This window comes from Ictidomys tridecemlineatus, chromosome 10 (assembly GCF_052094955.1).
Source record: "Ictidomys tridecemlineatus isolate mIctTri1 chromosome 10, mIctTri1.hap1, whole genome shotgun sequence".
NCBI lineage: Eukaryota > Metazoa > Chordata > Mammalia > Rodentia > Sciuridae > Ictidomys > Ictidomys tridecemlineatus.
In genome coordinates, this window is record NC_135486.1 from 144,477,060 (window position 1) to 144,503,729 (window position 26,670).

The following is a 26,670-nucleotide window of genomic DNA, read 5'->3' on the forward strand; positions in this document are numbered from 1 at the left end:
ATGCCAAATATAAGCAACTTTTAGGAGTACAAACAAAAATGTATCATAATTGCCCATTAGACACTTTTAAGATAAAACAATCTCTCTTTTTTCTTTTTTGGTATCAGGGATCAAAACAGGGGTGCTTAACCACTGAGTCACATCCCAGCCCTTTTTATTTTGACTCAGTCCACTAAGTTGCTGAGGCTGTCCTCAAAATCATGATCCTCCTGCCTCAACCTCCCAAGCTGCTAGGATTATAGGCTTGCACCACAACACCCAGCAAGATAATAAATCAAAATAAGTCAGTAAATAAACAAACCAATTAGTTTAAAATAAACTCACTGTTATTTCGACTTCCTCAATACAGGTATGAATATGCAGCACCGCATTATACCCTGGGCAGATGATGGATTTGTGCTCTATAATCACTATCTGCCAAATAAGGAAAAGATGAATTCTTTCTTATTAACCTTGTTCACAAGGTGAGTTAGATTGCCTAATTTCAAAGCATGAATTTCAGTATCCTATTCTACTACAAATGGCAAGTGCCTGGTAAACTTTAACCAACATCCACTAAAAGTAAACAACCTTATATATGTGACATCAAATCTAACCTGGTTAGTCATCATACTTTATTAATAGTATTCAAACTTCTGTTAACCACACCAACTATTCACTGTCATTCTCCAGGGAGCTCAGGTTGCTACTGACATGGAGAAAATATGTGTGTGATTCCTATCTAAGTTATTTGCTATGAATGAGCAGACAAACCACAACTTCCAAGGCAACTGAGCTCTAGTCAAAGTGAATGACACTAAACAAAATGTAAGTAATGATAAATCACTACTAGTATCTGTTTTACAAAGTGAATATTAGTTACATTTTGATCAATTGATTAAAAATAGGCATTCCCAAAAAATAGTCCCTACTCAATAAGTACTTGTATCATCTTGAAGACTGAGATATACATCATAATGGTGATATATAAATGGTTCCTACTATTAATTTTCCTAATATTAGTTAAGTGGCATGTCACAAATATTTAAGACAAAAACATAAAATCCTAATTAACTTCTCTTTCTCTTCTTAACATCACTACAACAACTATAATAAGTAATCTACCTGGGCATCAAACGTGCGTCCAGAATGACAAAGGTTATTAGGATCACAAAGTATGAATCCTGGAAGAATCTCTTCTTCTTCGATTCCTTTGAGTCTGATTTTGAGGTTTTCACCTGGTGCTACAGAATCTGTTTCTACATCATCAGAAAGTATTCCAAGAACTTCCACGTTGTGCTTTAAAATAAATCAGGAAAGGTTTTATGGCATTCACTGCATTGTAGACCATAAGAATGCCAATGTCACCTCATGATCGCCACATTAATGTATATTCATTAAATATACCATGCATCCTAATCTTGCAGCAAAGACAGTAAATATGATATCTCATTCTAGATGTACAGCTGCCAGTGAAAGTTTTTTCCTCTTCAATAATAGGGATTGATCCTAGGGCCTCAAAATGCTAGGCAAGCTCTTTACCACTGAACTACCCTACCCTCTAACCTGTGATCTTCTAAATATCACATTCTAATAATTTCCAAATAGAACACGGTATAAACTAGCATTTTTTTTTCACTTTTTAAAAACTAAAACACCAAATTTAATATCTGACTTTTGACTTTATGGATGTAAAATTTTATTCCTGGGGCACTCTAGGACTTAATATTAAGATCTATCTTCCATGACCTAACAACTACAAAATATCTCAAGTGTGTTCCTGTTATGGTTTAGATGTGGTGTCCCTTGAAAGCTCACATGTGAGTCAATGCAGGAAGTTTTGGAGAGAAATGATTGGGTCATAGTTTCAGCCTAATCAGTGAGTTAATCCCCTAATGGAATTAACTAAAGTGGTAGGGTGTGACTGGAAGAGGTGGGAATTAAGGGTGTGGCTTTAGTACACACATTTGTATCTGGCAAGTAGAGTGTGTGCTTCCAGATCACCCTGAAGTGAGTTGTTTCTCTCTTCCACGCTCTCTCACCATGATGTTCCCCCTCACCTCAAGCCCTGAGGAATTGAGCCGGCCTTCTATGGACTAAAATCTCTGAAACTGTGAGCCCTCAAATAAACTCTTCCTTGGTGGTGCTGGGGATTGAACTCAGGGCCTTGTGCGTGTGAGGCGAGCACTCTACCTACTGAGCTATATCCCAGCCCCCTCTCCTATAATTGTGCTGGTTGGGTCCTTTAGTCTTCACAGCAGCAAAAAAGCCAATTAAAACAGTACTTCTTGAAAGTTACTGCTGCAACAACTAAGCTTGAAAAGCACACAACTGTGTAATGAATATAGGATTTCCTTTTGGGAAAGGAACTAGACAGTAATGGTAGTTGTTGCACAATATTCTAAATATACTGTTACTGGTGATAAATTTTATATGCTCCCCTGACTTTTGTGATAGTGCTACAGACCAAATTGAGCAAAAACTCAAATCAACTATTATTTTCTTTCAGTGTCAGCCTGGAGTTGCAGTGATGATCATGTTAGGAAATGTAGGCTTAAAACAGAAACCCTAAAGAACAATTTGTAAGGTGCCAATGATACTTAAACTTGGGCAATGGATAGACACCTTTTCTAATTCACAGACCCTGGAATGAGCATGGTAAAAAGAAAATCTTCAATTAAATCTATTAAAAATCTCTATTTGGGGGGCTGTTGCTCAGCAGTAGAGCACTTGGCACCTGTGAGGTGCTGGGTTCGATGGTGCAATAAAATAAAGGTATTGTCCAACTACAATTGAAAAAATAAATATTAAAAAAAAAATCTCTATTTGGAAGTTCTGATGATTCAAGTCAATATTCCCACTCAAGCAATATCTCTGAAGGTGTTACAGAAGCCCTCTCTCTTGAAAACAGTGTTTTAGCAACAGGTCATCTGCAAATATCAGCAGATGAGCCGTCAGAAATATTTAATAATATTTCATAGTGATATTGCCATGTTTTAATGAAACATCAACAGAAAAAAATTTACAATAAGGTAGGAGGAATTAAAAAAAAAAAAGACCCATTTAGGATAAAGGCAAATTCTCTGCGTCAAAACAAATTAAGGTTGGAGATATTATTTTATAATATTTAAAACACGAGAAAGCTTACTAGATCATAATTAAACCTATTTTCTTCCTTGGCTTCCTCAATGTTAAGTGCACAAATCTCTATTTACTTGCCTATAAAGACAGTGGCGATGATGGAGGTCTCCCTTTCATGCTATATCTTTTAACTCTAACATGTTAATACTGAACCCTCCATTTCTCAAATGAATAACAGAAATACCTTTCTAAATAGTTTTTCTAAAAGTTTACACTTGGCATTGGTAAGACATAATCATTATTTTAAAGGTAAGTTTGAAAATGATTGGTTTATAGTTTTAGCCTAATCAGTAAGTTAATCCCCTGATGGAATCAACTAAAGTGGTAGGGTGTGACTGGAGGAGGTGGGAATTAAGGGTGTGGCTTTAGTGTATATTGTATCTGGCAAGTCAGAGTCTGTGTGATGTGAGATGCTTCTCTCTGCCACCCTCTCCCACCATGACGTTCCGCCTCCTTGCTAACATTTTCAATAGAAAATCTAAACAGCAAAGAGCATTACTAACTCTTACCTTATTTGGCATCATTACAAGTTGCTGGCCTTTACAAATAGATCCTGATTCCAGCTTTCCCAGGACCACAGTGCCCATATCCTGTTCAAATAAGATAATAAAATTAAAAATCATGTTTCAGACCTTTATTGCCGCTCTACAGCAGTTGACAAGCTCAAAGTGAAATTCTATAGTACTTTCTTATAAAATCATTAGCTTAAAGTAGAATGGTATTGTGTGCACGTACAAATATGTAACCAGGAATTCCACTATTATGTGTAATTAAAAATGCACCAATAATAAAGGAGTAGAATGTTTAGGATTATCCTTAAACATGGGGAGGGGGACAAATGCTCTGTAATAACTGTGTCATAAGCTTATTAAGTATGCTTAAAATTTAAAAACGAAGCATGGTGCAGAAGACAGCAAAGATCATTAAGATAGAAGATATGAATTGTTTGTACAATTTCAGGTTCTCCTGATCTAAGCCTGTTTCCTCTTGTGTAAATTTGGAAAAACAATAGTTGTTCAAGAATATTAGAATGGAGGACAGAACCTGAGCATGATATATTAAATGAAATAAGCCAAATTCAGAAAGTCAAAGTCATGTTTACTCTCATGTGTAAACTAGAGAGACAAAAGGGGTGGGGGCAGATCTAGGAGAGTAGAGGAAGGGGACCAGGGAGAAGGAGGATGGAAGGGAAATGGGAGCTACTGGTGAACAAAATTGACAAAATCACATTGTTACTGTAAAACTTTTAAAAATTGTGGGCTAGGGATATAGCTCAGCTGGTAGAGTGCTAGCCTTACATGCAAAAGGCCCTGGATTCAATCCCCAGCTCCAAAATAAAAGTAAAAACAGAAAAACAAAAAGCCAAACCAAAGACTAACACCTGGATTGGTGAGGCTGATAAAACTAGCACTCATATGCTGCTAGTGGTATTGTAAATTAACATGATATTTTCACAAGGCTGTGTATCAATATCCACCAACTTTAACGTGGGAATACTTTAAGCCCATTTGTAATGAATTTATTGCTACGAAGTGATCACTGACCAGGCATGGTGGTGCACACCTATAATCCCAGTGAATTGGGCCCAAGGCAGGAAGATTGCAAGTTCAAGACTAGCTTCAGAAACTTAGCGAGGCCCTGTCTCTACCAAATCATGGTCTACATACATAATATATATAGTATACCATATGTACCATGAAAAAAAGATATTATATCATTAGTAAGATTGTTTCCTAATTAGAAATAAACACAAAACAATGATTCTGCCTCCCACAAAATCCAATTTCTTTAAATTTTGGGTACCTTGTACTTATCCACAATTGGCAGCCTGATTGGTCCATCAACTGATCTATTGAAGTTTGGCAAATTATCCAGATATGGAATAAATGGTAATCCACTGAGAATAAAACAATAGTGAAAAGTCAACATAAATACAAAAATTTTAAGAAGTTACACAAATGTACTCAACTTGGCTGTAATATTTCCATTCTACCCATGACCTCTTTTAATTCAATTTATTATGTTATCATACTCCCCAGAACACTACAATAAACTTTCCCTTTTATTTGAACTGGAAGATTTAACATTGTGTAGCTGCCTTTTTTTGCAGAAATTACAAGCTAATCCTAACATTCATATGGGAAATTTAATGAGCACGGAATAGCCAAAACAATCTAGAAAATAACAAAATTGAAGACATACACTTCCTGATTTAAAACATCAGAAGTACAGCTAGATTATGTGGTACTGGAAGAAAACTGAAATCCAGAAATAACCTCTGAAGGCCATTTGATTTTCATTGATCCAATTTAGTAAAGAATCATGTTTTCAACAAATTGTGCCTGAATAACTGGACATCCATATGCAAAAGCAAAAATTTAGACACAGACCTTCAACTTACATTTCTGATAAAAGTGAACTATAACACATTTAGAAGAAAATATTTTTGTGACCCTCAGGCAATGTTTTCTTAGATATAACACCAAAAGAACGATCAACCAAAGGGGGGAGAAAAAATAAAAAGATAAACTGGATCTTATCATCAGTAAAACCTTGTGTGCTTCAAAGGATACCAAGTGAAAAAAGAGGGCTGGGGATAGAGCTCAGTGGGTAGAGTAATATTGGAAAGCCTTGGGTTCAATCCACAGCATGCATATGCATATGTACATGGAAACCATGTGTAAGATGGATGAAAATACTTTCTAATCATGTATTTGATGAGGGAATTTGTATCCAATACATAAAAGAACTCTTAAGATTCAAATACAACCCAATTAAAAATGGGCAGTGGTTCCTAGTATTTTTAAAGTCAAGGGTATAGCCAATACTTAAAACAAATTTTTTTGGTAGGTATAGATGGACAGAATGCCTTTATTTTATTTGCTTATCTTCATGCAGTGCTAAGGATTGACCCAGTGCCTAACATGTGCTAGGCAAATGCTCTGCCACTGAGCCCCAGTCCCAGCCCATATTTGCTTAAAGTTACTTATTAAGACACACACACACACACTTTGGGTACTGAGGATTGAGCTCAGGGGCACTTGACCACTGAGCCATATCCCCAGCCCCATTTTTAGAAACAGGGTCTCACTGAGTTGTTTAGCATCTTGCAATCCTCCTGCCTCAGCCTCCTAAGCCACTGGGATTACAGGCGTGTGCCACCTTGCCCAGCTAAGACATAGTTAAAAAAAAAGAAAAAAAAAAAAAAAAAAAAAAGAGAAATAAAAGGTTACTTACTTGTACCAAGGACAGAAATCTGATTGCTCTTTGAGGTTTGCTCCAGTCAGTCCTGAGCAGGGCATAAAGTGAATGTCTTTTTTGGGATTGAAGCCAACTTTTTTCAAAAATGGCACTAGTTTCTCTTTACATTCTTCATATCTATGAATATTTATAAATAATTCAATTATAAGGTCAACCAATGAACTCTAGGGAAATATGCATGGAGTAGAAAAACCATGTTTTATTTTACCAACATATCTATTAAAAGACCAGAAAGACATCTACGCTTACCTCTCATTGCTCCAATTTACTGTTGGATCATCCATCTTATTAATAAGCACAATTAAGTGTTTTACACCTGCTGTCTTTGCCAACATTGCATGCTCTCTCGTCTGTCCTCCTTTTTCAAAGCCAGTTTCAAACTCTCCTTTCCTGGCTGAGATGACCTATTCCAAGAAGTTAAGGAATTTATTCTTACACTTAAGATAGACTTTTCAAGCAGTAAAACATCTTTTATTTATATCAGAAATAAGATGATAGAAGAAAGTTACAATGTATGTGCTTTTGAATGTTGCTTAAGATTTGAGTGGTTAAGTCTGGGGGTATAGCTCAGTGGTAGAGTGGGCACTTAATATGCTTGCTTATCTATCTATCTATCTATTAATTAGTTTTCAGCGGACAACATCTTTGTTTATATGTGGTGCTGAGGATTGAACCCGGGCTGCACGCATGCCAGGCGATGGCACTACTGCTTGAGCCACATCCCCAGCCCCTTAATGTGCTTATTAGCATGTAGAAGATCCCAGGTTCCACTCAGCGCACCACATTTTTTTTTTTTAATCAAATCATATGATTTAGTACAGGAAAATGTCAGATTTGAGGAATGACTAAAGGCCTTAAGAAACGAGTGGTTTACTATTCATTGCTAGAAGGTTAAACATTTATTAGACACTAAGCTCTGACATATTTATAGATAATAGTGATAGGAGAGAAAGTTTAAAATGTATTTTCAGAAGTAAATTATAAAGATTTATTGGGCATATTAGTGCAACAACAATGAAAATTGTCACCATGTGTACGATATCATAGCTCAGTGTAAGCTACATTCTAACTTCCGAAAGGTGAATTTGGACATTTATTTGAAGCTATAAATTGGGTTGCTAACAAATACACAGATGGAAATGTCTTTCTTACCAGCACAGCCAGATCAGCCTGAGAGGCACCACCAATCATATTTGGGACAAAACTCTTGTGGCCAGGGGCATCTAGAATTGTGAAATGCTTCTTTTCTGTTTCAAAATAGGCTCGACCCACTTCTACTGTTTTACCTTTGTCCCGTTCTTCCTGATTTGTGTCTAAGGCCCAAGATAAGTACCTTGAAAAAAAAAAATTAAATAACAATAGAACATGAGATTCTTTTAAAAGACATTCTTCTACCATGAAAAGTAAATAATGACATCTTGCTTTGTGTCCATCATACAACTAAGTCATAAACAGGGCTAGTAAAATATAAAAATTAGAAGAGTAAAATGTGGCGGGTACAGTGGTGCATTTCTGTAACACCAGTTTCTTGAGAGGCTGAAGCAAGAGGATCATAAATTCAAAGCCAGTCTCTGCAACTTAGTGGGATATAACCCAGAGGTGGAGCACTTGCTTTTTTAGTAAGCATGAGGTCTTGAATTCAATTCCTAATAGGAAGAGGTGGAGAAGGGGAAGCACACTAGTACCACTCAAAGAGTTTTTATATATATCCACAATTATATATTCCATAAGCAAATGTTATTTATGAAAATAAGAATATAAGCTAATAACACACATAGAAAGGTACTTAGTACCAATGCCAGTATCATTGTGAGTGCTGCAAGAATGACCTCCTTTATATTCACATTATAATTACATAGTATGAAGTACAAGTCATGAGTGTAAAAAGTAAAGATACATTTCAAAAGTAAAGACCACCAACCAATCATGTGGGGCACTGGTTACTTGCTGAAAATTATTTCAATATTACTTTGCTGTGTAAAAATTATATAAATAGGGTTGGTAGTATAGCTCTGTGGTAACTGCTTAGCTGGCATGCTTGAGGCCCTGAGTTCATTCCCCAGTACCATTAAAAATAAAAACAAATCAACCCCTTCTCCACGACTAAAAGGCAATCACTGTTATTATTTTTCCCACTTTTTTCTTTCCAGTATTTATTTACATTATGATCATATAATAGCCAAAGAACAATAATGTTTTCTGCTTTCTCCCAAATGCCACTATAAAGTAATTCCTATTCCTACATATTATAAAGTCTGTAAATGTAATTTTTTGGTGATTATATGATGTCCCAACTGAATGGATGATTGACAATTTATTCAATAAGTGTCCTGTTACTAGAGGTTTGGATGATTTCTAAATTTTCTGTGTAAGCTATAAAGTCACCAGGAATAGATGTACTGTGTATTATGAGGTGAAGGGAAACATTACAAAACCATTATGTGGGCAGCATTTCCTTAAATAATTTATAGCATCACAAAAGTTTACCAAGTTTCTCTGTTTTTTTCTTTAGCTTCTCTTTCATATTTTTCAAGTGTCCTTTTGTCAACCATTCCAGTCAAATACCTGAAATTGATTAGAAAAATTAAGAAGTGAACAATTACTCTGTAAAAATAACAAATACTTTAAATCCTTTGAGAGGCATTATCTCCAGAAATCAAGTTTCTTTCTTCCTTTTTTTTTTTTTAAAAGAGAGAGAGAGCAAGAGAGAGCGCGCACGAGAGAGATTTTTTTTTTAATATTTATTTTTTAGTTTTCTGCGGACACAACATCTTTGATATGTGGTGCTGAGGATCGAATCCAGGACACACGCATGCCAGGCGAGCGCGCTACCGCTTTAGCCACATTCCCAGCCCCTCAAGTTTGTTTTTTAAAAATATTTATTTTTTTGCAGTTCTACACAATAACTTTATTTATTTATTTACTTATTTTTTTTTTATGTGGTGCTGAGGATCGAACCTAGGGCCTTGCATATACGAGGTGAGCACTCTACCAATGAGCCATAACCTCAGCCCCACAGAAAACAAGTTTTTAAAGTTAATGTGCCACTGGTGATGATAAAATCATGGAAAGTGGAAAAACTTTATAGAGGAGAATACTGGCAAACACCACCTTAACCAATCCTGGCTAATGTCACCAGCACTACATAAAACATATTGAATAAATAAAATACGATTATGGATACCATGGATCTTTTATAGGATGCACTGAGAAAAGCACAACATATTTTTAATGATATTCTTGCCCCAAATGCAAAACCTTGATAGAATTGTGAGAAAACAGCAGTCAAATCTAATTGAAGAATAGTCTATGAAATAAATGAATAGTGCTCCTAAAATTATCTAAGGATATAAAGCATAGGACTGAGATGTCATATGTTGAAAACTAAGAACTAAGAATTAAGTTCATTGTGGAATTGCAGAAAAACTCATAAAAGATCTGTTGTCTTAAGTTAATAGTATTATACTAATGTTAATTTTCTAGTTTTGATGAGCTATGGTTATGTAGAATGTTTGCATTAGGGATGGCTCAATGAAGGGTCTGTGGAACTCTGTACTGTTTTGTGACCTTTCTATAAGTCTAACAATTTCCAGAATGAAAACTTTTTAGAAAAGTAAATGTAGGGTTGGGGGTGTAGCTCAGTGAGTGCTTGTCAAGTATGTATAAGGCTCTGGATTCTATTCCTAACACTGGAAAACTACAACAGAATAAAGTAAATAAAAACACTATAAAAAAAAAATCAACAATGTTATCCAAATACCTGTCAAAGTGACACTATAATTTTAAAATAGTTCCTTTGTAATGCCTACTTCCCTCGATTCACTGTAAATCAAAGCCCTCCAGTTCCTAGCTTTCCCCTTTTTGTGTTCTCAGTGACAGTATAGTGTCCTGAATGTAGGAACCTCTGAAATGCCACCCAAAATCACAGCCTACCAACAAACATTATATATTCTCCTGACACATTATCAAATAGGCATGACACTTCCATCTATGTATGAGCTTTAGTCAAGGATGCCTGTTTTAAGCAAATTTCCAGACACTAGTGAGTAGTAATTGGCAAGATTATCAATTAAGATCATTGAACTAGGCAAACCATGTTATGCTCTCTAGCTCTTTTGATGACCTAGTTTAGAAGAAATGGGGTTAATACAGAGGGAATTAAAAAAATTTAGGGTCTTTTAATTATAAAGATCTACCAAAATTAAATACTTTATATTAAAGGTCAGCCATGGGGTTTTCATACCTAAATAGCTTCTACAATATGATTTACGAAATCTTAAAATGCTACCCAGACTACCTGACTTTGATTAAATCCACATAAATTTAAGGAGCCGATGAATGAAGAAAATAGTCCTCTCATTCACCAGATTTAAGAACTGGTGGGGCTGGAGACAAGAGCTCAATGTTCGGTGCTTCCTAACATGCATAAGGCCCTGAGTTCAATCCCTAGCACCAAAAGAAGGAAAGGAAAAAAGAAAAAAGAACTAGCTTTCATCATTCCCAAGTAAATTACGAAATCTCCTCAACTTAAAGTAAGGTTATGCCGTACCCCAATGTAAAATGAAAATACATTTAAAACATCTAACCTATTATCATTGCTTAGCCTACCTTACCTTAAACATGCTCAGAACATTTGCATTAGCTTTCACCTAGGAAAAATATTCCCCCAACAAAGTATTTTATAACAAAGTGTTAAATATCTCATGTATTCCAACAAAAGGGCATTTGTCAACAGACAGGAGGTAAAAAGGCATAATCATAATATCCAGAAATGCTGGTGCCAGAAAACTGTTGAGTGCAGGTTGTTTAACCTAGTGGTCACTGACTGGAAGTTGCAGTTTGCTGTGTCTGCCCAGCATCACCACTGAGTACCATTCCACACTAGAAAAACAAAATTCAAAGTAGTTTTTCTATTGAATCACTATTGCTTTTGTACCACTTTAAGTCAGGGACCATATTCAAAGCATACTAAGATTCCCTGTGATCTAGGGTTTTGTATTAGTTTCTATTAAAAAAAAAAAAAAATCTAGGCCTGGCACAGTAGCATAAACCAGTGGCTCAGGAGGCTGCCAGGAGGATCTTGAGTTCAAAGCCAGCCTCAGCAAAACTGAGCAACTCAGTGAGACTCTGTCTCTAAATAAAATACAAAATGGGGCTGGGAATGTGGCTCAGTGGTTGAGTGCACCTGAGTTCAACCCCCCCCAAGAAAAAACAAAACTAAAAAGAAATGTATTTAATTAATGTCTACTGAGCGTCTGATGGTGATTAAGATTCTAACACTGAGCACACTGCAAAAAATCACTAAATATCATCAGCCTTCCCTACAGGTGATTTTTATTGTCTTCTTAACTTGAGGTTTATAATGACGGAAATTCACTTAATTAATTTTATTATTTAACAGAAGATAGACTTACATTATTTGTCCTCCAATGGTTGACTTGCCAGCATCTAAAAGTAATATCAACAACATGCAGCAACAGGTTAAAAAACAGCAACCAACTGCTACATATGCAAACACAACCACAGCAGCTATTTTTCAGCATCTGTAATCAAGTCTTGTAAAAGCAAGTAAAGTACAACAGATAGGACGTGGGGCATAAAGCCTAGTTACCTTCTCCTTTGGAAAGTGAGGCTGCCAAGTCTCCCTACAGCACCGTAATGGCTCAGACATGCTTTACTGATAAAAAGAACTTCTGAACAAATTGTTCTCCTATGTGCAGCTAGTAGCCCAGCAGCAACAGAATAAATACACTTCCCCAAGGAAAGCCTTAGAGGACTGCAATAAAAGCTAAAAAAGCTGTGAACTAATAGCCTTCATTTCACTTTTATATGTATATATTTTAGTTATAGTTGGACACAATACCTTTATTTTATTTGTTTATTTTTATGTGGTGCTGAGGATCGAACCCAGGGCCTCACGCATGCTAGGCAAGTGCTCTACCGCTGAGCCACAACCCCAGCCCTTCCTTTCACTTTTTAACAAATGGGAGAGGTGTTCCTTTACAAATTTCAAAATTTTGCCTTCTAAAAAAGGAGTTTGGTGTATGACACCAAGAAGGAGGCAGAAGGTGGTGTGGTGGCACACACCTGTTATCCTATCTATTCAGGAGGTTGAGGCAGGAGGATCCCATGTTGGAGGTCAGCCTGGGCAACTCAGTGAAACCCTGTTTCAAAATAATATTTTTATAGAAGGGCAAATCTATAGTTCAGTTTAGAGAGCTTGTCTATCATGTCCTAGGCTCAATCCTCATTACTACAATAAATAAATAAATAAGCAAGCAAAGATAGAAGAAAAATAGCACAGAATTCTTTATTTTCTTCTCCTAATTCTGGGTACAGGTCAGATAATCAGAGACTATCTGAATAAATAGGGCTTTGTTTTGTTTTGCTAAAGGAGCAACCTGGCAAATCACCACAAATTACTCCAAATTGTTAATTTCTTAATTCACACAAGTTTAAACTACCCAGTATCAAGGTCGAGGTCAACCCTATTAAAATTTAAAGTTCACACACAAAAATATTTTTTTAGAATATTAATCAACAGATGTCACAGTATGTCATGTCATCAGTGGTCTACAGACTACATTACACACAAAAATACTGAAGTTTACTTTCTTCCACTTCCATGCTATTACCAAGTTGTTCATCTGCCCAAACTTCAAAATAAATAGAAGCTCACTAATATCTTAAAGCAGCTAATTAAGATGTCTTATGCTCTGATGAATCCAATACTTTTGGTCATTTCTTATAAATGCCGTAGCTGCAACTTACCTACATGCCCAATGAATACTACATTTACATGTTCTTTTTTGGGAGCACCTGGTGGTGCAACCACAGATTTAGGTTTTGGTATTTCCTCTTCCTCCTCCATCATTTCTTGGGCACTTTCCTCTGGTGGCCTTCCATCTCCACCTCCTGGCTCCGCTTCACTTATTTCTTCTTTGTGCTCCCATGATTCTTCTGGGGACATTTCTGTCTCTCCATTTTCTACTGAAGTAAGACATTTTAAATCAGTATTCTGAAAAAGACTTAGCCATACTTTAAAATACACATGCCTTAAAACCAGTGGAACTTTGCATATGTAAATTCCATTTCCTAATGTCTAGTAACACATAAGTAGGAAAATCTCTTTCACAACCGAAATGGGTAATAGCTTTCAAGTTAGCCTCACTCTGATAACAAAGAGCTCTGACTCAAAGACCATGAGAGACTCCTGTAATGAAGCAGGGCTTCATTTTTTATGGACAAACCAAATGTAAATAGGAGAGTTAACATTCCCAACAGCTTAGTTATTCCAGTGTCAAGACAACCTGATAGTGGGATAAAAGGAAAAGCGTGAAAGGATTTAGGAGATATAGTTTCTTTTTCCTTTTTAAGTAATAAAACTTTGGCATGAACTTTAATAATAACCTTGGGAACATGAAACCCTTAAGAATAATAAAGTTATAAAAAGGAAGGAAAAATTTCACAAAGTTAATATTACGAATAACACAACTATTGAAATTGTCTCTAGCATTTTTCCACTCAACTATTTGTGATCACTCAATTTATCAAGGAAGCACTATGCCTGATAAGTTCTCCTTTCTAAATCCTAATAGCAAAGACTCAATAATGTGCCTTAAGTCGCAGACATTACAATAATCGGAACACTTACATTTAAACCTCAAATCTGGACAGTGAAAGTTTCATATTACTGTATTAATATGGTCAGAAATAGTCTTACCAACAGGTTCTGAAAGTTCCATGCTAACAGATGAATTTGAACCTAGACAAGAGATTGAGATATAATACATATTTATAAAAGAATATCTAGTTTTACACACCACAATTTAATGTTTTCCATTATAAAAAATTACCTTCACACAATGACTGTTCCTCTTGAGAGGGTTCCACAGGTGCTGTTTAATAGAAATAAGTTATATTTAAAATTAAGGTCTCAACATTGTTTTACTTATCTTATTTTTTTTGGGGTGGGGGTGGAGGTTAATGGGAATTGAACCCAGGGGTACTTAATCACTGAGCCACACCCCCCCCTTTTTTTTTTTTTGAGAGAGAGAGAGAGAGAAAACTTTTTAATATTTATTCTTTAGTTTTCAGTGGACACAACGTCTTTATTTTTTATTTTTATATGGTGCTGAGGATCAAACCCAGCGCCCCGTGCATGCCAGGTGAGCATGTTACCACTTAAACCACATCCCCAGGCCCCCAGCCCTTTTAAAAATAATTTATCTAGAGACACAGTCTCACCAAGTTGCTCAGTACTTTGCTAAGTTGTCAAGGCTGGTTTTGAACTCCAATCATCCTGCCTCAGCCTCCTGAGCCACTGGGATTACAGGCGTGCATCACCACGCATGGCAATTGAGATGTATTTATAAAAGTTTGCTTATTCTATTGATTTGCTTTATAATAAAATCTTTCTTTCATAGACAGTGTAAATGTAATGTGTAGTCCAGCCCAGATAAAATTAGTTTGATTTTGTTTAATAAATATATATATATACTTCTCTAGATTCTCTTGATGATAACCCTCTAGCTCAAGAAGGCTATAATTAGCCCTGAGGTTACAAACCATATATCTTATCAAGATCCCCTAAATAAATTTGATATCAATAAGATAAATGACATTTGTGCAAAGTCTCTGAATACATATAGGACCTTAAAATATCTGCAGAAAAAGGTGATTCCATTGTTGTTAGTTTTGCCCCACATTAGAACTTGAAGATCAAACAACAATCCAGTTTCCACAGTTATCTCATACTCCAATGTCAAAGTATTCTTGCCTTAAAAGAAATCTCCAAGATGTAGAAAGACACCCAAAAATTTGAACTATGAACCATACACAGTAAATGATATAGAAATGGTGAAGTTGTAACCTGCAAAACTCATACCGGAGTAAGGGAAGACCAGTATAACCACTGCAGGAAGTGTGCCCTGAGGACAACTGAATGGTACAAGCAGAGAAAAGGGTAGTGCAGATTCTAGAAGCAACACCTGACAGGAGCCGGAAGACAGGGATTAGCAGGACAGTAGTCGAAATGGGGGGTATCATTTAAACTAAGCTCGGAAGGGGACAGAAATTGTACTTTGGACCAATATACACCTCTTTTTTGCTTTTATATTTTAAGAAAAGTTTAAGGATAGGGGAAAACTGCTTCATCATCAGAGAAAGCCAGGCAGTGGTAGGGGCCTACCCTGAGCTGACTCTTGGATTGATATCTGATTGATATTGTGAGATGCAGATTTTTTACTGGAATTATGAACCACCTACCCGACAGGACCACTGAGAAGATTACACTTTAGTGTCAATTTAAGAACTCTTGGTTTCAACAAATGTTATTTCCCACTCACTATAAGGAGCCACTCCAGCTCAATTCTATCAATTGGGCGATAACACTCACAAAACCCACATAAAGGAGGTAGGGGTGAGCTCTGCAATTTACTCTAACAGCAACTGATTTTTACTAAGTCTTTACGTGCTGATTGCTACCTCATTTAATCCCTCAAAAAGCTCTATGAAACAGACACTGTAATCACTAGCATCTAATACACAGGCACTTGAGAATTAACTGTGATCTTTTCCAAGTTATACAAGTGCCATCCTGCCCTTCCTCAAATAGCCCCTGCTAAAGATCCGTACAGAAGTAAACCATGCTATCATGTACCAAGTATTTTAAGGCAGGAAAAACACTGAGACAACGGGTGGACTTCCTTACCACTTGCCATATCCTGGACTTCCCCAAACCAAACTGACCACCTACTTCCTCACATCAGCTCTTAAAGCTCTGAAATTAACATATACTATGTATGTCTGTAAGGGACTTTTCTGGAAAGCGCCATCTATCATGAGACCATCTCCATGGCTGAATAACGTGGCATAATGAAAATCTGTTCAGTTTTATTTTTCAAAAACACCTTGTGATTTGTTTGTTTTATGACTGTAAAGCCTACAGATGGCAAAAACAGAGCGAGCACTAAAAACAGTGGAGTGCTTGATACGCATGTGATGATGGAGTTAAAGGTCTTCAGTGGAAAGACCTTGCCAAGACATTCAGACCCTCAACCTCATGAACTCAATGGCTATGCTGGTGACACTTCTGAACCAACATCTCTGCAATGAGAAACAAACACTGTAGGATATATAGCAAAATGTTCTTTAAACTTAAACCCTATGTGATTGTACCCAGTCTTCACACATGCACAACCAAGCCTTACTCATTCACTTTGTTCTAGTCTTATCCATAAAGCATCTGATATCCAAATAATGGCAAATAATGAGGTTGGGTTTAGAGTTCTCCTAGGTTCAAAGTCATTTATTTGTTCAGTTAGCAGATGAACATTATGGCCTGGTTTCTATGTTTTGTATATTTGCTATACAATTTATCATATTTCCTAGTGAAGTTAGAAACCTTCCTTAGGAATAAAATTATGGCTTCAAATTTTTCAACGCTATCTCCATATTCAGAAATACAACCTTATCAAGTATTTAAATATGGGAACAATTCTAAATGGGAAAGTAGTCAGTGAGCCAATGAATTCAACACCATACTACTAATTAAAAGGATCCTACTAGAGAAAGAAGGTAAATGAACTGGCTCTGATTCTAGGTACATTACCACAAATTCTAAAACAATAAGTGAAAAGATCTTACCAGAAGACAGCTGGTCAACAATACTGCCTAAGGTTTAACATAGAGGATAATCTGGATCTTAAATGGTTAATGTAAGCACTGTGAAACACAAAACACAGAAGGGTGTAGGATTCCATTTATATGAAAAACTCAGATAGAGTGAATCCATAGATTCAGAAAGCAGACTGTAGCTTCCAGAAGCTGGGAAGAGGGCAAAATGGGTAGTAACTAAGGAATACACATTTCCTTTGGGGATGAAGAAAATGTTTTTGGATCTAGATGGAGGTGATGGTTGTACCACACTGGATGTACTAAATACCACTGAATTGTTTCCTTTAAAAATATTTAATTTTGCTATACGGACTGCACTTCAATTTTACAGGGTATATAAATTCTCTTTCTTCCCCTAATTCTGGGAATTGAACCCAGGGTTGCTTTACCTCTGAGATATATACACAGCGGTTTTCTTTTTTTTTTTTTTTTTTGAGACAGGGTTTCACCTAGTTGCCAAGGCTGGCCTTAAATTTAAGATCTTCCTCCCTCAGCCTTCTTAATAGCTGGGATTACAAGCTTGTGCCATCACCACTGGACATATAAAATTCGTCTCAAAGTTTTATCATGGATGAAGGACTTAAACTTGGAGAATCCAAGTTGGCCAGCTCATCAATCCCGCACAAGTTATTCAAGGCTATATACATGGCAGGTAATAAAAGATATATTTGATTCAAATTACATCTTTTGAACACAAACATATGACTAATTCTTTTTTAAAAATGCTTAATTCAGGGCTGGGGCATACAGCTCAGTGATGCAGTACTTGCTTAGCATGCATGAGGCATAGGTTAAGCGCCTGCCTAGCATGTATGAGGCACTGGGTTCTTTTTTTTTTTAGCACCACATACAAATAAATAAAATAAAGGTCCATTAAAACCTAAAAACAAAAAACAACAACAACAAAAAACCAAACCAAACAAAAAAGCATAACCTATATATTTCATATATCATCAATTTAAATGTTTTACTGTGTTAAGTATAAAACCAATCTTTAACCCTCTCTACATGCAATAAATGTTTACTGTGGGGCTGGGGTTGTGGCTCAGTGGCAGAGCACTTGCCTAGCATGTGTGAGGCATTGGTTCAAACCTCAGCACCACATAAAAATGAACAGATAAAATAAAGGTATTCTGTCCATCCACAACTACAAATAAATAAATAAATAAATAAAAATGTTTAAGGTGGCTATCCTAACTAAAATTTCTCAGTCCTGTTAAATGATGGGTTCATTAAAGAAAAAAAAATTTGGTACCAGGAGTTGAACCCAGGGGCACTTAACCACTGAGCCATATCCCTAGTCCTTTTTATTTTGAGACAGGGTCTCACTAAATGGCTTAGAGCCTTGCTAAGTTGCTGAGGTTAACTTTGAACTTATTATCTTTCTGCCTCAGCCTCCTGAGCCACTAGGATTCACGTGCCACCATGCCTGGCAAAAAAGAACCAAACAATTTCTTTTATTTTTATTTTTTGGTAGTTGTAGATGGACAGAATGCCTTTATTTTATTTGTTTATTTTTATGTGATGCTGAGGATTAAACCCAGTGCCTCACACATTCTAGGCAAGCGCTCTGCCACTGAGCCCCAGCCCCAAACAATTTCAATGCTGTCACAGAGGCTGTAAGAGTCTTTCACAGCATGGAAGTGAGAAATGAGTGTCAAACGCCACCCAATGCAAGTTTCTGCAATGATGCCCTAATGGAAATGTTCTGTATCTGTGCTGTGACAGGATAGTCACTAGCTACGTGTACCTGAAACATGGATACTTTAACAGTTGAATTTTAAATTTTATAGAATTAATTTAAATTTATACATGTGGCTGTGTACTGGATACACAGTTCTAGCTCCTCAAAAATTCTCCATGGCTAAGATGCAGGTCAGTGGTACAGAACCTGTTTAGCTTGGCCCTGGGTTCCATCCCCAGTACTCCATCTACTCCATGCCGTGTTCCCTAACCCCAACACACCTCTTTCACACACATATTAGTTCTTGCTCCCTAGGAGATTACAAACTTCCGAATGACTGCATCATAGATGAATTTCTGGACCTTTTCTCCATGAGTTAGAACAGTGTCCAATATACACAATCAATTTTTACTGAATTAATTTCCATTTTCCTTTGGTTTCCATTACTAGTTTTTTACAGTTGCATTACTTCATTTTTCTTCACCATCCTAGCCTCTATACATTTACTGAATTTCCATGAAGGTTAATAGAATAAAAATGATTTTAAATGTGCCAACTTTTGGAGAAAAGATTAGAGAAATACCATACTCGGGAGGTTAAAGTATATAGCTTAAGTAAAAACTAAAATTTCCCTGGCACCCAAGTGAACATATACTCTCACCAAAACTGCAAACCAAGAAGTTTTTCTCCAATAGTCAATACAGAAAGACAGTAAAAGCAGACATAAGAAAGCAAAGTCTGCAGAACACATAAAAAAGATCAATGGCTTTGTGTTAAATTAATTACCAAACGTTTCTACAAAATGAAAAGGCAAAGCCAGGTGTAGTGGCACAAGCTACAGTCCCAGCTACTCCGGAGACTATGGCGGAAGGCTCACTTGAGCCTAGAAGCTCGGGCCCAATCTAAACACCACAAGTCCCTGTCTCAAAAATTACGTAAATAAATAAGAAAAGGCACAATAGTACCAGCAATGGCAAACAGCTGTTCCCAGTGCCTCACACGTGCAAGGCGAGCACTCTACTACTAAACTACAACCCCAGCCCAGGACTGCCTATTTATGATGTCATTCTGCTGCTCCTGAGACAAAGCACTGGGATAATGCCGCAATCCAAACCCATGGGTCCAGTTTTGTTTTTTTTAAAATACCTTTATTTCACCTATTTATTTTTATGTGATGCTGAGGATCGAACCCAGGGTCTTGCACGTGTGAGGTGAGCGTTCTACCGCTGAGCCCCGCCATGGGTCCAGTTTTTGAATGTGTCTCAGCCACAAAGATTATTTAAGTTGGGGCTTAGTGGTAGTACACGCCTGTAATCCCAGCAACTTGGGAGGCTGTGGCAGGAGTTCAAAGCCAGCCTCAGTAACTTAGTGAAGCCCTAAGCAAATCAGAGAGACCCTGCCCTGTCTCTATATTAAAAAGGAAAAAAAAAAGGGGGGGGGCAGAGTTTATTCCTAGTCGTGGTGCAGTAGGGGTGTCTAATATAAAATCACAAGGAAAGGAAAAGCAGAGTACCACTGGAATAATTTTGAAATAAGTCCTAGATCCTAATCCTCATGCCTCCATTTATTCATGGAAGTGAACTCACTATATTATGTAGCTCTTCTAAACAGTAACTTAGGCATCAGTAAAATGGGTCAATAGTATCTAAACACCAAGCGAACACTGCAGAGCCTAAACATCAGGGGCAGAATCTGCAGAGGTAACTGGTCAATACATGTGTCATATGACAAATATTTTCAAAGCCCTAAAACAATTACAAAAACCTTTAAGTATGAAACATTAGAATGGCCAATTTCCAGCAAATCATGCTGGTTGTGATTAGCTTTTAAGTGTGCCCTTTTTCCCATTATTAAATAGCATGGTGCGGCAGAGAAAGCCCTAAACTAGCACTTGGTAAATCTAGATTAAACTATCAACTGTCATTAACTCTTTTAAGTGACCTTAGCATTCACTTAGCTTCTCAGGCTTCAGTTTCTTTGCTCAGAAAAAAGAAGTGCATTACTAGTAGAGTCATTCCAAGCCCTAACAGTCTAAGAATCTACTTAATCAGTCACTAAGGAAATGCCACCTCTCAACTTGATGACTCTTTCCATGAAGTAACTAAATTTCACGGTATTTTTCAAGCAACCCTAAAAGATAACCTTATAGTCTACCTACTTAAAAAACAATTCGAGGCATATTAAAACACGTAAATCAAAATCATTTCAGATAGACCCAATAAAGTACAAAAAAACAGAAAAATATCTTTCTACCAAAAATTATCTACCCAAAAGAGAAGAATATAGACTGCTTAGTAGTATGTACATTTTGTTTTCTTTCAAATGAAACATACAATTACCTATTTGGAATGTGATTCGGAATTGCCAGGCCTCATGGCAATTTAGGTGCCTCATGAAAGATGCTGCAGAAATCCTTACTGTTTCTTTTTCCTTCAAGAACTATGATGGGAAACTGCTTCAATATGGAGGACAGAACCCACTAGTTTCCCTGAGAACAAAGCCATTATATGCTTTGTTAAAATCTCCTGAAAACAAGAACAAAACTTTTAAGAAGCTTTGGTATGAATCAACAATTGACAGGAAAAAAGTTTGGGGACCTCAGAACAATCAAGAACTCTCAACTAGTGGCCAAGTTCTTGCTTCCCAAAGATTTTCACGAACTAAGAGGAGACTGATGAAATTCTTTTTTGTTTTTTAATATTTATTTTTTAGGTGTAGATGACTACAACACAATGCCTTTATTTTTATGTGGTGCTGAGGATTGAACCCGGGTCCCGCCTGTGTTAGGCGAGCGCTCTACCGCTGAGCCACAATCCCAGCCCGATGAAATTCTTAATTAACATGCCCAATAGGTACATTAGCTAGAAACACAGTGTCCAGAACTCACTACCAATTGGTAAGAAAGAGGTAATAAATAGTGTAAAAAGATAACTGGTGCTGTACTTAGCAGATTCCTGGCAAACTTAAGTAAAAACAGAAACACAAGGAGAGGAAATTTTATGTATGCACTGAGTCTCAAAAAAACAAAACAAAAATGGTATTCATAAAGAATACTTAGGTGCTGGGGATGTGGCTCAAGCGGTAGCGTGCTCGCCTGGCATGCGTGCGGCCCAGGTTCGATCCCCAGCACCACATTCAAAACAAAGATGTTGTGTCCGCCAATAACTAAAAAAAAAAAGAAAAAGAATACTTAGATATCATAAAATAGGTATATCTATTCTCTGCTAAGTATTTAATGATACCTGTTTTGTGATTAGGGTGACAAGATTGAAATGATTTATATAAGTATTCTAAAACCCGGGCAACCCCCCTCAACTTTGAAAGCCCTCTATACCTTTATAACACGCTGTCTTCCAGAAGAGTAAATCAGTTCTTTGATCCCTTTCAAGGCTCCTCGAGGACCACTTATTCATGTTGAGGTCATTTCAAATGCTTTGCACAACACCTCACATTGAGTAGCTAAATGCTTATTAAATTAATTATATCTGAACAAAAAATTTCACCTCACAAAGTTCTACTCTACTACTGCCAACTCTTAAATCTTTTTCACTCCTTTTTCTTCAACAAGAAAGACAATTTTATTTTATTTTTTTTATAGACTAAAGGACATGGCCAATAGCTTTCTTTTTTTTTTAGTTGTTGATGGACCTTTATTATATTTTATATATACGTGGTGCCTCACACATGCTCTACCGCTGAGCTATAACCCCATCCCGACAATTTTTATTTTAACATTTTTAAGACATTCCTTCTTAGTAAACAAAAGTAAGGAAATCAAGGCTTAAAATGTCCTCTACATTTCCTTAACTTGCCCTTGTAAATCTTAATTGCTGTCTTTCCATACAGCACAATTTCAGAAGAGGTGATAAAGACAACATAATGCAAATAAAGTGGGCTTGAGTTGTGGCTCAGTGGTAGAGCGCTGAATGTGTGAGACCCTGGGTTCAATCCTCAGCACCAATAAAAATAAATAAGTGAAATAAAGGTATTGTGTCCAACTACAACTAAAAAGAAAATATTTTCTTTAAAAAAATGCAAATAAAGTATAGACTAACAGCACTAAAAAAAAAAAACTTGCTCCAAAGAGGATTATTTGCAAGCAAAAATCAAAATTTCCTTTCTTCTTTTGTTCTCCCCCTCCCTTTAAAAAAAATATTTACTTTTTAGTTATAATTGGACACAATACCTTTATTTTATTTATTTATTTTTATATGGTGCTGAGGATCAAACCCAGGGCCTTGCAAAGTGCTAGGTGAGGGCTGTACCACTGAGCCCCAGCCCCAGCCCCCCAGGGGAGTTCTACCACTAAGCTAGACCCTCAGTTCTTTTCATTTAAGACACAATCTCACTAAACTGCCCAGGCTGTCCTCGAACTCACCACCTTCCTGCTGAAGCCTCCAGAGCAGCTGGGATTACAGATGTGTACAATACATCCTGCCCCGTCAAGATTTTTTAATGGTTTAAGCAGCTGCTCAATCTAGCTAGCACAGCACTAGTTGGCGTCATCACCAAATCCTGAATCTTGGCAGTCAAGCCATTAAGACCATGAAATGAGCTAAAATCTAATAATCAGTATATTAAGGCAGGGAAAGAAATAACTAATGGTACTAAAATACTAATCACCGTGACACTCCAGGAACAATAGATATCAACGATCTCATCTTACTCTTTGTCCTGACAACCAACAATACTTTTATATTCAAACTGTTTCTGTACACATTTCAGTCTTCAAGAAAAACAAATCTCAAGAACCTTATCTATCATCTAGTCTTCAACAGGAGGTGTAATAATAAAGTGTAACAGCCCAATGGACAAAGCAATCATTACTTTGATTTTGTTCTTCTGCTGTAGAGGCCCTGAAGAGAGATCACTTTTGAGATTGTCCAGTGATTAGAAAAGCATCCATCAAGTGGTAATGGTCACATAAACTTGCCAATATACTAACCCTCCAGAACCATAGATATATATATGCATTATGTCTCAACTACTGAAGAGTAAAGTCTCTCCTCAACAACAACAAAGTATTCAGCAAAAACCAAACACTCCAAAACAGAATGTATTTCTAAAATTCAAAGCTAACAATACAATTTGTACATTTTGGACACAATGCCTTCCTTCTCTGAGGAAGAACTGAAAATTGCTGGTCTTGGTCTTATTCTAGATTGCCCCCCCCCCCACCGGTGCTGGGGATTGAACCCAGGACCTTATACACACTATGCAAGCACTTTATCACATTTTTAGTCCTTTTTAAAATTTTATTTTGAGGCAGGGTTTTGTTACATTGCCCAAACTGGCCTAGAACTTGTGATCCTTCCCATCAACCTCCAGAGCAGCTGGGATTATGGGCCAGCACCACCACACCCAGTTTAGGCTCATTTTTCAATGGCAAAGTTTTGAGAGGCTTTGGGGATGGGGTGGTGCAAAGAACACTAACACCTTTCGAAGCTCCGGTGCTGTAAAAGTCCAAGTAACCCGACGACCTACACTGCTAAAGCTGTTTCTCATCTAACAATAAAAGACTGAACTAGGTACAAACTGGAACTTAAAATATATTCTATCAGAAAATGTTTGTTCTAGTACATATTAAATTTTGTTTTCCACATTTTCATTCATTTTGGGACCTACATTTTAATGAGAATCACATGACCAATTTACTTAGTTCTGTAGAAAATTGTACTCAAATGAATTACACTTAATAATACTTCAGTGGATTCTACTTAATCGTTTTCTCTGCAAATCTATATTCTTAAATTTTCAAAGAGATCCAAGGTCAACACTGAATATCAAAGTTTTGAGATGACTAAGACAGGCATAACCAGTAGCCTCCCAGTGAGGATGAAAGATATTTTATACAAAATCCTCTTCCTCAAGCTGGGGAAGCAGCTCAGTGGTACAGCACTACAGAGCAAGCACAAGGCCCCGAGTTTAATCCCCATCAACAACAAAAAGAACAAACACCCCACACCTACCACAAATTTTACTTATCAAGAACAAGGAAAAAAGAGGCTGTAACTCTAATATTGTCCATTTCTTCACTATAAAAATAACTACACACTTTTTGGTTCCCTCTTTACCAAGTTTAAGCAGTGATGCTATTTCTAATTTTTCCAAGTACAGTGTCCTGATGGTGGCATTTTAGGGACCTGAATGGTCTGGAACACACAATCCAACAGCTCCACATAACTGTTGACCTTAATGTAGAAAATCCTTACATTTTCAAACAGACATTCTATGGGATTTTTTTTTTTTTAAAAAAAACATTAAATAGCATTTTGTAAAAGCAAATGGTATAGTCAGTAACACCAAAATAGGTTTCTGGTTTTAAAAGAGAAAAAAATTAACTATGATTCCTTTTGGATTTTCTTACTAACAATCAATCATTTCCCTACACATTTTTAATATCTCCAACTTCTAGCAGTGTCACAGACAAAAGGATTAAAACTACAAACCAGCAAATACCAGGAAGGAAGAAAACTCCTATATAAGAGGTAATGCCGGGGCTGGGGATGTGGCTCAAGCCGTAGCGTGCTGGCCTGGCATGTGTGCGGCCCGGGTTCGATCCTCAGCACCACATACCAACAACGATGTCGTGTCCGCCAATAACTAAAAAATAAATATTAAAAAAATTCTCTCTCTTAAAAAAAAAAAAAAAGGAGGTAATGCCTAGTCACTGAACAATGACCATTCCAAATCACCACTCTGTAGACAGTTGTCTCTTAATGAATAGGCTGACAGCTAGATAGGCTGTAAATGGAACCCCAATCCTATAAGACTGATGCTGGTGGCTCCACAGTAAGGAGGGGCTGGATCTTACAAGGTAAAGTACAGGGAATCTGCAAGGTAAAGTACTGGGAAACAAGCACTGTAAGGAATTGCTAAGTGAGCTAGATGAAAGCAAGGATATAAAAGTGGAGGTTTCCTTGTTCAGCAGAATATATTTCTAAAATTCAAATCCAACAATACAATTCGTACATTCTGGACACAAGGAAAACATCAATCCCGCACACAAATAAAAGAAATATCAGTCAATAAAACAACCAAATCTTCACTGTGCTCATATACATTCTTCACAAAAGTATTTATCCAAACTCTTGTCTATTCACCCCTAGAGAGCAAACTGTAGCAAAAGTTTTGGAAGACTTCAAGAGCACTTTTATGATATCCATTTATCCAACATATACCACAATCAGAACTTGAAGAAATCAACAATACACTCTTAAAACGAGCTGGGACAGTCTAGGATCCAGTCCACCCACATCCTCACTAAATCAGCCCTTTCTTTTCTCTTTAAGACAGTAGTGCGAGTTCTTCAGGTGACCACAAATGCAGACCCTGAGACACTACCTTTGGCACAGCCTTTAACACAGGGAGAGTTTACAGAGCGGACTGAGATCACGGGTCTGTCCACGAACCTCGGGGAAAGAGACTGGGACACCGACACCAACACCAATAAAGTCAGCCACTTTAAAGCAACGAAAATCCCAAACGTGTCACCGACCAAGGAGGAGAGTCCCAGTCCCATTTTAGAGAGGGGCACGCACGGGCGAACTCCGCAGCAGCCCACACACTGGGTGGAGATCCCGAGCCTCGGCCGGCAGCTCCGGGGCCACCTCGGGCTGCAATGCATCCTGGGACTCGCGGAGGGCGGCTGGGGCCGCAGGTTCCCGGGCCGGCGGAGCGCGCTCCCGTCTCGGCCCGGGCCGGGGGGCGACTCGAGCCCGAGTCCTCCGACTCCGGGCGCGCTCAACGCCCACCGGCCCGACCCCGGGCCCCGCCCGTCCTCACTCCCGGGCCTCGTGGCACTGACCGCCGCGGCCCTCTCGGTCCCATACGGTTCCCACTTCAGGCCCACCGCGGCCCGCCCCGCCGGTCCCCCCACCCCGCCGGGCGCCGCTGTCAGCGCCCCACGTGCGGCCGCCCCGCGCCGC

At 37.5% G+C, this 26,670-nt stretch overlaps 1 protein-coding gene and 1 long non-coding RNA gene across 5 annotated transcripts in view; one reads left to right on the top strand and one right to left on the bottom strand.

Annotated features, from left to right (window-relative positions):
* Nucleotides 1-26,670, bottom strand: part of Gspt1 (G1 to S phase transition 1) — a 30,384-nt gene that overhangs the window by 2,983 nt on the left and 731 nt on the right. For 2 of the 3 annotated variants that reach the window (XM_005327188.5, XM_078024661.1), the window contains exons 2-13: nt 14,238-14,279; nt 14,105-14,146; nt 13,153-13,371; nt 11,796-11,829; nt 8,869-8,946; nt 7,534-7,714; nt 6,631-6,785; nt 6,358-6,498; nt 4,924-5,017; nt 3,630-3,710; nt 1,105-1,278; nt 325-414 (exon numbers count right to left, since the gene is read on the bottom strand). In XM_005327188.5, the coding sequence (XP_005327245.1) occupies nt 325-414; nt 1,105-1,278; nt 3,630-3,710; nt 4,924-5,017; nt 6,358-6,498; nt 6,631-6,785; nt 7,534-7,714; nt 8,869-8,946; nt 11,796-11,829; nt 13,153-13,371; nt 14,105-14,126 (1,269 nt within the window). In that variant the 5' untranslated portion in view covers nt 14,127-14,146; nt 14,238-14,279. The remainder of the gene's footprint in view (nt 1-324; nt 415-1,104; nt 1,279-3,629; nt 3,711-4,923; nt 5,018-6,357; nt 6,499-6,630; nt 6,786-7,533; nt 7,715-8,868; nt 8,947-11,795; nt 11,830-13,152; nt 13,372-14,104; nt 14,147-14,237; nt 14,280-26,670) is intronic. The other variant, XM_078024662.1, reaches the window with a different exon arrangement.
* LOC120887634 (uncharacterized) lies at nt 348-26,670 on the top strand. 2 transcript variants are annotated; one of them, XR_013427158.1, is made up of 3 exons: nt 348-464; nt 673-807; nt 17,500-26,670. It is a non-coding gene; the product is annotated as an uncharacterized LOC120887634 (long non-coding RNA). The 2 variants fall into 2 exon arrangements; XR_005730957.2 differs by lacking the exon at nt 17,500-26,670 and adding an exon at nt 2,489-3,742.